The sequence below is a fragment of the Rattus norvegicus genome, chromosome 4 (genome assembly GCF_021556685.1).
Source record: "Rattus norvegicus strain SHRSP/BbbUtx chromosome 4, alternate assembly SHRSP_T2T, whole genome shotgun sequence".
Classification (NCBI taxonomy): domain Eukaryota; kingdom Metazoa; phylum Chordata; class Mammalia; order Rodentia; family Muridae; genus Rattus; species Rattus norvegicus.
The window spans coordinates 162,826,293-162,837,652 of record NC_141537.1 but is presented as its reverse complement, the minus strand read 5'-3'; the positions used below and the strand labels follow the sequence as shown (position 1 = coordinate 162,837,652).

The following is an 11,360-nucleotide window of genomic DNA, read 5'->3' as shown; positions in this document are numbered from 1 at the left end:
TCTGCACGCCTAGGTTTGGCCATTAGAGAAATAACCACGGAGAGGGGCAAAGCTGTCATGGAAATTAGAAGAGCTGGATTCACTTTCTGCTCTGTACTTGGTGTCCTTGGGAGCCCCAGTCAGACTCTGAACTTGTCTTGATTTTGCCATCCACAAAGCGAGAATAATGGCCACCATACAGATATGTGAAGATGCCATGAGAGAATTTATGTTCCACCAAGTGTCATCCAACATAAAGAACAAAATCACGGAAGTCGGGAAGATGGCTCAGTAGTTGAGAGCACTTTCTGTTCTTGCAGAGGACCCAGGTTTGGCTCCCAGCACCACATGGTGGCTCACAACCATTCACAATTCTAGTCTGAGGGACCCACATCCCTCTTCTGACTTCTGTGGACACCAGACACACATCTGGTGGAAATGTCTTCATACAGGAAAAACATGCATACACATAAAAATGAAAATAAATCTTCAAAAATTTTTAAAAGAACAAAAGTCATGTTGGCTAGAAAATGGTTGAGTCATGGTAGTAAACAAGACAGGTTCATACAAATGTCACACTTTTTTTTTGGTATGTGTAATCTAGATTTTATTAAAAAACAAAACTATAAGGAGATATAAAAGGGAGGAGGAACCAGTGACAGAGAAGAAAGAGGACATGAGAGGAATGACCACAATATGACATAATCTCTCTTTATATGATGAGTGCACACTCTTAAACTTAGAGGGGCTGGAGGGGTGGCTTAGCAGTTAAGATCATTGGCTGTTCTTTCAGAGGTCCCAGGATTGATTTCCAGCAACCACATGGCAGCTCACAGCCATTTGTAGCTCCAGTTACAGGGGAACTGATGCCCTCTTCTGGCTTCTGTGGACACCAGGCATACGCACTGTGAACAGATGCATGCTGACAGACACACACACACACACACACACACACACACACACACGCACACGCACACGCACACCCACACGCACACACACAAAAATAATAATAAGGTGTGAAGGTCCAGCTTGTTCCTGGACCAGTGCAAATACTGAGTCCCCAAAGGAAAGGAAAGACCACAGAAAAGCATCACCCTGGCTGAAAGCCAGGAACACAGGGGGGTGATGTGGAAAGGGGAGTAGATGCTTTTAGGGAGAGGGAGGGAGGAAGGGAGGGAGAGAGAGAGACCTACAGAGACAGAGAGACACACAGAGAGACAGAGACAGAGAGATTCACAGAGACAGACAGAGACAGAGAGACACATACAGAGAGAGAGAGAGAGGGAGAGAGAGAGAGAGAGAGAGAGAGAGAGAGAGAGAGAGAGAGAGAGAGAGAGAGAGAGAGAGAGCTGAACAGAGCTTGCTGGATAGGCATCCAGGGCCTCAGCTCAGCTCCAGCTGGCTCAGCATCACCATTCAATAATCCAGAGAAGTCAGATTAAATAAATGTCATTCAGATACAAAAATATTGACATTGTGCCCATCCCTTCAAGCCTTCAGCAAGATGGCGAGGCTCTCTGGATTTGCTGAGTATGACAGTCATGAGATGGCCCAGTGTCTCCTTACCAGAAGAAAGAATAGCAATACTGTGAAGTCTGCCTGCAGGGCCAGCTCCCTTGTCTGAAAGTCCCCATAAGAAATGTCCCGTTGTACCCCCAGAGGCTAACAGAGCTGAGGATGCTTCTGGGGTGGCTCAAGATATGGACTGGTCCCTCTCTGCAGCTCTGGGCATGGCATAGAGAGGTGACTTGGTTGAGGGAGCTCTTGGCTGGATCTTGTGGTCAGCACCTGTTGCTCAGAATTTGTTTTCTGGGTACAGAGTTTTGGAACTTAGTTATGGCCAGTGAAGCCCTGCACCATGTTGTTAAAGTGAGAAGCTGCCCACATTTGTAGCTTGATGACATCAGGAAGCCCCTTGTCTTTTGTCAGATTCCTGTTCTGACTTTCTACACTGAATTCCTGGAATTTGGATATACCCTTAATATACGGAGATATAGTTCCCAAGCAAGGCCTATGCCACTTCCTAAGGACTCAGCCATGTTGCCTCCTGGCCATCCAGGACAAGCATGCTGAGTGTGGTATCTGGTTGCCAGCTTAGGGTTTCCTAGAGCAGTTAGAGATTTTGGAAGTCTGATAGATGTGGCTCAGTGATAGAGCACTTGCTTAACGCTGGAAGCTCTGGGTATAACCCTTAACACCACAAACAAAATAAACAAACAAAACACCCCACGGACCAGTGGCAGTTCTTCAGTACTCTTCGTCATGGAAATACTAACCTCTTGGCTCTGGTTGGCTGTTACGGTTTGGATCTGAAATGTCTTCCCCATGTCTATGTCTTGAATGCTTGCTCTTCAGTTTGTGGCTCTATTTCAAAGGCCATGGAGCTTTCAGGAAGTGGAGGCCATCTACAGGAAGGAAGTCATTGAAGATCATGCTTACCCCTGGTGTCAGTCTCTACATCCTGTCGATCACCATGTGAACAAGCTGCTACCACATGCTCCCACTGCCACAGACTGCTGTGTCTCCCGGATGTGATGCTCTGAAATCCCTCAGAACCCGTGAGCGCTAACAAACCTTTCCTCTTGGAGGTTATTTCTGTCAGGCATTTTGTCACAGCGATGGATGAGAAAAGCAGTGCACTGGCTTCGTGAGAGTCTTACTGCCGTGGTAGCGTTTGCCCCTGGCTGATGGACAGGATGGATGCGAATGCCTTATGCAAAGTCCCTGCCTGGACCCACAGCTGTTCTCTCCTTCCTGCTGGGCTCACAGGGTTCCAGCCAGAGGTAGAAACAGGAAAGCGTAGCAAGCCATCCCTGCGTGTTTATGGCTAGGCAAAAAAGAGCTTCATGCTCCCTGTGCACCTTCCCTCTCACAGCCTTTCAGCCACTGTGGAGACGCAGTGTCCTCAACCCAGGGCATTTGCTGGGAAATGGTGGCACATAACAGGCCAGCCTGAAGCCCCCAAGAAGGTCTTGCCATTGCTCATGCCACCTGCCAGGGCCATTTAGACAGCAGTTGTAAGCCACCATTAGTGACAGCAGTTGTGAGTTACCATTAGTGACAGCAGTTGTGAACTCCAATAGTGACAGCAGTTGTGAACACCAATAGTGACAGCAGTTGTGAACACCATTAGTGACAGCAGTTGTGAACTCCAATAGTGACAGCAGTTGTGAACATCATCAGTACTGCTTGTCTGCAGTGAGGAAGAATGTGAGGTGCCACTTACTTTCCTTGGGTGTGTCTGTGAACTTGCACATGTGCACACTCAAAGTAATACTGAAGGAGAAGCAGAGTGCTAATCACTCCAAGGGGAGAGAGGGCAATGACAATGTCTCAGACCAGGGCCAATCCCCTAATTCTCTCTCAAACACCAAGGGGCTCTGCTGTGATTGGCTAGGCCCTGGAGCTCCCCTGCAAGGCAGATCCCCATGCATGGGTGCGGATTTCCTCAGGTGGCCCAATGCTACCTGTTCACGTGGCAAGTGGCCAGGCCTCTTTCAAGTGCTCACAGTGAGTCTTCCCAGGAGCTTCTCAGGGCTCATTCCTCCAGGAGTCCCAATGTCTCAGGGTTCTATGGTCCCAGCTTATCCCCCACCAGACCTCAGCTATTTTCAGAAAGAATAGCAAATATTGTGTGTTTTTGTCAGAAAAGACAAAATACTATCTTCTACCTCTGCACCAGGAAACCTGGTGCTGGAGCAAAGCGGCTGCCTTGCTTTGGCATTTTTGGTTTGTTTGTTTGTTTGTTTGTTTGTTTTAAATTATCACACTTGTGAGAGGAGACACACATGCTGTGCTTGTGGAGGGCAGAAGACAACGTTCAACTTTTCAGTTCTCACCTTCTTACCATGAGGCCCAGGGATTGAACTCAGGTCACCAGGCTTGTTGGCATGTGCCTTTACGCACTGAGACGTCTCACCAGCTCCTTTTCTGTTTTTATTAAAATTTTAAAACTTTAATATTTGTATTTGTGGAGACAATCTTACTATCTATCCCTGGCTTACCTGGAACTCACTATGCAGATCAGGTTGGACACATACTCAGAGACCCATCTGCCTCTACCTCCTGTGTGCTGGGATCAAAAGTGCACACTACCACACCTGGCCTGTTCAATTCTCCTTCTCACCTCTCCCTCCGTTCCCACCTCTGTCTCTCTCCTCCTCTCTGTCTCTCTCCCTCTCTCTGTCTCTCCCTCTCTCCCTCTCTCCTTCTCTCTGTATCTCCACCTCTCTCTCTCCAACTCTCTCTCTCTCTCTCTCTCTCTCTCTCTCTCTCTCTCTCTCTCTCTGTGTGTGTGTGTGTGTGTGTGTGTGTGTGTGAGAGAGGGGGGGGGGAGAGAGAGAGAGAGAGAGAGAGAGAGAGAGAGAGAGAGAGAGAGAGAGGTGCTAGTGGGTCCATGGTGTATGCATGGAAATCAGAAGGCTGCCTTGGAGACTAGGTTCTCCTTTCACTGGGTTCCAGGGATCTAATCCAGGCTGTCAGAGCCTTTATGTAACAAGAGCTTTAACCTGCAGAGTCATTGCACACATCCTGAATTCTCCTTCCTTCCTTCCTTCCTTCCTTCCTTCCTTCCTTCCTTCCTTCTTTCCTTCCTTCCTTCCTTCCTCCCTCCCTTCCTTTATTCTTCCCTCCTCCCCTTTTCTTCTTTCTATTTGTTTGTTTGTTTATGTATTTATTTTAGCAAACTGTTACTCTAGTTCAGGGTGGCTTGGAACTCACTGAGTAACCCAGTCAGGTTTCAAACTTTTAACAATCCTCCTGCCTCAGCCTCTGAAGTACTGCCATAGAGGAGGCAGATTCAGTACCGGCTCATGTCGTGAAGGCAGCAGGCAAGCCTTGCAGGAAAGGAGTGAACATGCTCCCTGACTGAGGACAGGACGCTGGAAGCAGAACACACTTGCTCCAGCTCTGCCCTTGTCAGCCGCCTGGAGTGTGGGATTAACGACCCTCACGAGCAGAAGAGATCATTCCATTGGAGTAGACAGTGAGATGCTGAATGAGTGGCAGCCGGCTGCTGACGATGTGGTCAGCAGGTGCTATAGGGAGGCCATGACCAATGTGGAAGCCATGCATCCAGTGAACAGAGCACCCAGGGTCTCCTTGCAGCACCAGATCAGCAGAAGGCGCTCCGTGGTAAAGTCCTTTATTATTGAGTTCATAGAGACAAGGCACCAAGCATACACTGACCAGTGGAGAGGCACAACCCACATAGGAGTTTCACTGTAAGCGGTAGGGTAAGGCAACGTCTGTCTTTGTAGAATGTCTGATAATTCACATGCCTGGGCCAACTGGACCCAGGAGCCCATCTGGCTTCCTAACGATGGGCCCACTGGGATTTCTGTCAGTACTGGCACGGGATACGAGCAGGTTTCACAGGTACATGAGCAGGAGGGGAGGATGAGGGAGGCTTGATGTCCAGCTGGACATGCTAGAGTGACCAGGGGGCAGCAGAGCCACCCCAAGGCATAGAGAAAAGGGCGTGATCTGGGAGTACACGGAATCCCCTTCCATCTGACCTACTGACCAAGTCGTAGATCAGTAGGGCGGGTGTGTCGAGCGCACACTGTTGAGAGGCACGTACGTGGCTGGTTTTGTAAACCACTCGGTGGCTGGCTTCATCCCACCCTCTCTGTGGACCCAGTGGAAACAGTCTCTAGTTGCTCCATGTGTGACACAGGCCAGATGGCCTGCGTGCCTTTGGGCACTTGGGGGCTCTGACATATGAAGGGAGGGGGTGGTGCCCTCACGTGGTCCATCCTGTGGCGCGGTGTGGATGCCCATCACCGCTATCTGGGAACTTAGCAGGAAGGTCACCTGGAGGCTCCGGCTTCCTTAGAGCCACTCTGGGGAGGCAGTATTCTGTCCCGAAGAGTCCTCGGGAGGTGCTGACACATTGCAGTGGCCAGGGAGGGCATAAGAGCCCCCTGGCAGCCACACAGCCAGCTGCTCTCCTCCTAAACAGCTACAGCCACCCTCGCTTCTTTTTCCTTTTTGCCCCTAGCCCAGTAAAGCCAATGGGCAAGGGGGTGTTTTCAAAGCTGACAGGGTTGTAACTGATCCATTATCCCCCTGACTTCAAAACCTTGGAAGCTGCCCAGAGGGGCAGATTCTGAGCTCACAGTGGCTCCTCGCTCTGACCTTCTGTACGTCCCCCCACACGCAGCACCTGTTCTGGCCTCTGATGGGCCCACCTCACCACAGACTTGGCTGCAGCCTTCTCTCCGCAGCTGCTGGACAGAATCTGGCCTACTATGTGTCTCATGTCCTCTGACCCCATCTTGTCACCAAGGCTGATGTATGATCAAGGAAGTCACATTTGGGGCTGTCCGCTCACCCTGCAGCTCTGACTGTGGCCATGTCCCTGCTCTCCTGAACTACCTCTGCCTCAAGTCTGTACAAATGGCGCCCGCTTGTCACCTCTGACCCTCTCCCTGAAGAAGCCTACCAAAGCAGATACCCGAGGCCACAGTATCCCTTTGATCACTATTGCCCCCCTCAGGGGCCTTTTTGGGAAGAAGAGGGTCTGAGCCCCACAGCTTTTTCTCCTCAATCCTCCCTCTATAAACTCAGGAACCATAGCCAGCCTCTGAGTATCTGCAGATGGAGAGGAGGGCAGTTAAGGTTTTTCTCTTAGCCATAGTGTAGTCTGGAAGTGTTGGGAATGTCTTCTTTTTACTGTCTGTACAGACAACCCAGGCTCCTTCAGGTGGATGACACAAGCCAGTGCAGGCTCCAAGTAGCCCCCCGAGATGCCAGAGTGGGGGAGGGTTTCTGACCCGAGAGCCTGATGCTCCCTCTGTCCACACAGCTACTTTCTGCCCTGAGAGTGGAATCCCACCTATGCCGGTGACAGCAACAGTGGCCCTTGGTCCACCCAAGTATGAGTGGGAGCTCATCTCCCTCCAGCAACTGACCCAGCTCAGCAGGATCTGTGGGAACTGAGATCTGCTGTTCTGGAGAGATGAGCAGGACCCAGGATAGGGGTGCAGAAGCTGGGAGTGGAGTCCTGGCGTGCAAAGCTGCCTACAGTAATAGTAATCGGAGGGGGTCCCTATGGTTGTCTATGAGTTGATTCCTATTACCAACCTTTAATTTTTCTAGGATTTTCTTTCTGTGTCTTTTAACACATGAGCCCCCCCTCCCCTGAAATATCCTCTGTGTGTCATTCCATGACTAGAGAGGGGAACAAAGGAGGGGATGATGGCGTCTATTCCAGGATAGCGGAGAAGGAAGTGGAGAACGCATGGAAGAGAAACAGTGGGGTCCCCAGGAAATGGGGTACAGGCAGGGTACCTCCTTCCCCACAGTTTCCTCTCCTCAGGAGCTGAGACTGTGGTATGCCCCCCTGGGGAAGAGTTTTACACTTTGGGAGTCAAGCCTGGGACCAGGACCAGAGGCTGGGGCTTGTGGCCATCCTGTGACTCTCTCCTGAGTGTAGCAACCAACCTGCCTCCTTAGTGCCCTGTCCTGGTGGCGTCAACAGCCTTAAGATGCCACCTTAGATGGCTCCTGCCCCGTGCCTTACAGGAAGAATATGGCTGGCTATTCTGTGGGGGACACTGAAAAACCAGCTAGATTTTGGGAAGGGGTGAGCTAACCCAGTGTGCCCAAAGTGCTGCTTTTCTCTGAGGAGACCCAGTTGGGGCCCCGTGCCCATGAGAAGCGCACACCAAGCCCTGCAGGAGTCTTGGAGGGACATCTTCTATTCCAGACTCTGAGATGAATATGGCCTCCCCGTAGTTCAGTGTCCCGGTGCCTGGCAAAGGGCTGTGTCTGTCCCTTGCCAGGACCATCCCTTGCCAAGGATTCTGGCAGTGGCTAAGTGCTTAGAAGTGGAGGAGTGAGCGGAGGACCCTGCCCAGCCAGGATGCACAGGAGTCACAATCACCAGCATTTGGTGGCCTCTGCACAGGGTGGAGGGAGTCCATGGCCCCAGCATTGACTTTGCAGGCCTGGTTCAGGATGTGGAGATGTGGGCTTTGGTGTGGGCCAGTCAGCAGGCTACAGGGGTATCCTTTAATAAAAGTGCTGCTGGAGCCTTCGGTGCAAGCAGCAGGTGAGAACCATTCCGCAGATCTGCCAGGTGGAGAGAGAGCAGGGAGCTGTGAGAAAGAACCCCACAGGCTTCTGGCTGAGTGCTGGGAGGCTCACGCGGGACCCCCTTGTACCCTGACCACCTGGAGGAAGAGCCTGCATTTCTCACCAGACCCAGAAGGGGGTGATGTGAGGTGGGGGTGGGGCAGCAAGCCCTGAGAATTGCTCCCCAAAGAGTATGACTTCTGTGCTAGAATAGGCTCAAATCACAGAGCATGGTTACATAGCGCACATCCATCCTGTGGGCCTGGATTGGGGTCCAGTGACTTCTCCCCCACCCCCACCCCCACCCCCAGCATCCACCCAGTTTGTGCTACTGGCCTATGGGCCTAGAGACTCTCTATAAGCAGATCTGTTTATCTGTTTTCTGTGATGACATCCCATCTCACCCACCAGAGCTGTCTGAAGCGTCTAGTCTCTCTGTGATAGCTTCCTGCTTCCTGCTGCCCCAGGGCTTCAGAGCCAAACTAAAGCCCATCACAATTCTGAGAGGAACAATCAATGCTTAGGAGATCAGCAGGGAGACTCTGGCATCCGGCTGACCACCTACCAGTTCCCCGACTGCATCCACTGGACAGAGATACAGAAGGTGCCTCCTGCCTAGTTTCCTGTATTGGTCCCATTCCCGAACTACAGGGGGTCTGTATTCTGCACCCCATGGACTTTGCTTTCCCACCCCTGAGGCTGTGTCTGCCCCCTCTCCTTCCTTCCCACCCTTGGGTACCCTGAGAACAAAGAGACAGGGATGTGTCAGAGCAAGGTACTCCATAGCTGTCATTCTGACCCTTGTGGTGACAATATAGTTGCTCAGTCTCTACTCTGTGTCAAGCAGTCCCACACTGTCCCATGGCACAGGGATGAAGGTGAGGGCCTCTGTGTAAGGGACTACCCTGTCTTCCCGTGGCTTATTCTAGAGACCTGACCTTGGATGTACAGGCCCGGGTGCCAGTGCAGCTCCAGCCAGAGTAGGAATAGACCCATGAAGAGGCGTGTAGCCCAAGGCAGCCGCCTGTCCTTGTCATGTTAGCCTCAGGCCGTCCAGGACAGGTTTTTCATTTCATCTTCTTCCCACTCCCCTGCCCTAGGCCCAAGAGGGTGGACAACCAAGGCCACAAATGCTGCTTTAGGCTTTAGCCTCTGTGCTAAGAGCCCTGCTAATCCACCTCGGGATTCGGGATCAGAAGCCCAAAGGCGGCTTAAGAGGTTATCTCGCCTCTACTGGCTTTAAGCAGGCACTGTCACAGCCATCCATCCACAGACATGCACTCAGGGACTGTGACAAGCTCCTGTCTCCATCTCAGGGTTGAATGCTTTCCCCATGGGTTGTCTGGGTCTTTCTGATGTGCACAGACAGGGCAGGTCTATGTGTGTTGGGGGATAAATCCACCTCTCCTCAGCACACAGACTCCCGATGGTCTTGCAGGAGCCCAGCTCCCTGATGTGTGCGCTTTCTCTGAGGTGGATGCCTTGAACAGGCAGAGCAAGTGCTTGGGGTAGGCACTCTCCTCAAAACATGTCCATGCACTCATACCCACATGTGCCTGTATCATCCTGAGCTGGCTGCAAGGATAGTGTGCACACTTGGTAATGTGTGCACAGGTGTGCACATGTGCATGCAGGTGCACATGTGTTCCTCACACCTGCACGATGTGATGAGATAAAGGATGTCCTCACTAGTGTACCCGTGTGAAAACACGCACATGCAAGCACACACGTACACACACACACACACACACACACACACACACCTATCTTTAAGTGAACAGACGGTTAAGGATGCTCACTAGGTCCTAAGCAAGCCCAGTGTCTTCCTTTTGGCAGGGGACACAGAAGCCAGCGCAGATGATCCAAGCAGCAAGCACAGTAACACGAGACAACACAGAGACATCCCTGGAGGGAGTGAAGCACAGGCAAAGGTAGCCCATCTCCTGGGTTTGGCTCCTGCCATCAACTCAATTTGCACAGGACCCAGGGCTCCCTTGGGTATGGCCCTTGGTTACACATGGGGAATATTATAACTGGGAGCTGTGGTGCTCATGGTTTCTTACGAGGCTTCTCAGCAAGCGGCTTGACAGCATGAGAGAAAGGCCTGCCTTGGCCCACGTGGCCTTTCTGCACACTCCAATGTCCTAGAGATCCAGCCTCCATTTTCTAGGCTCTAAAACATACTAGCAGCCCACCTGTGGGCTGTTGAGGTTAGTACTATTTCAGCTGGGTACCTATCGGCTGTGACCTCGGGGGTAATTGCATCCTCTCTAAGCCTGTGCTGGCAGGCAAGATTCTTCCAAAGCTAGAACCCAGCACTTGTCACATCTGAGAGAGACTGCAGGCCCTCCAGAACTCACATGACTGGCTGTGTGAGACAGCCAGGCCTTTTGAGGTACTGCTCCTGTGTGTGTCTCCATTCACCCTGTAGCCATTTCCTGCTGCTTCTTGTCAACCCCTCTCAAAATTTAGTATCCATCACCTCCTCCAGGAATTCTCCCTTGGTCTCAGGAACGGCCAAGGCAGTTTTCGTTTTGCCTGTGAATCTGCACCACAGACTGATGTTGCCTGATTACAAGCCAGTGTCCTGCTCTTGTCTGTCCCTCCCCCATGGTTATGAAAGCCCCCATCTCCATGGGTAGAGCATGGCCCTGCCACAAAGCCAACCCACAGTGTGCCTTAGAGCCTCCTCTGCACGTCCCCTGGGTGGGAGGCGCCTCCTCTGGGTGCGAGGAGGAGGGCCAGAAAAAGAGTCCTAGACTACTTACTATAACCTTTTTAAAGTTTCCCAGCCAGGATATTCTATAAATTACTTTCTAAGATTATTCCTGGGTGGAAGCCACCCACAAGAGAGGAAGCTGGTGGAGAAGAAGGGACATCAGGAGTGAGGGGCCTGGTTGGCTCTGCCGCAGTGGCTGTGTGATCACCAGCCGGTGACTTTCCATCTCTGGGACTGGTTAGCCATATTCAATGGATAATGGATAAGATGGGCCCAGGAGCCCTCCGCCTGAGCGAGCACAGGCGTGACTGCCCAGTGTGTAGAGCCACATAGTGAGGCCACAGCAAGCCTGGACACACTGAAGAGAGGAATGAGTGCCCAGAGGACAACCCCTCAGCCTTCCAACTCCTGCTCCAGCTAGAGGTCACAGAGACAATGCTGGGGAGGCCACTGTGGAGCCATTTATATTCAGAGGCTTCTGAGATGCCTCTTTGTGAATTCCTCCCTTAGTTCCCACCTTGCTGCTAGACTCCCAGGGGAAGACCCTACTTGACTTTCTTCTCCCACCTCCTAAGCCCTCCAT

At 51.7% G+C, this 11,360-nt stretch overlaps 1 protein-coding gene across 4 annotated transcripts in view; it reads right to left on the bottom strand.

Moving 5' to 3' along the window:
- Positions 1–5,106: 5,106 nt before the first annotated feature.
- The window catches only part of Tspan11 (tetraspanin 11), a 67,179-nt gene continuing 60,925 nt past the window's right edge, over positions 5,107–11,360 (bottom strand). For all 4 annotated transcript variants that reach the window (XM_087657721.1, XM_087657722.1, NM_001024262.1 and 1 more), the window contains 1 exon segment: positions 5,107–8,055. In XM_087657721.1, coding sequence (XP_087513847.1) covers positions 7,996–8,055 — 60 coding nt within the window. In that variant the 3' untranslated portion in view covers positions 5,107–7,995.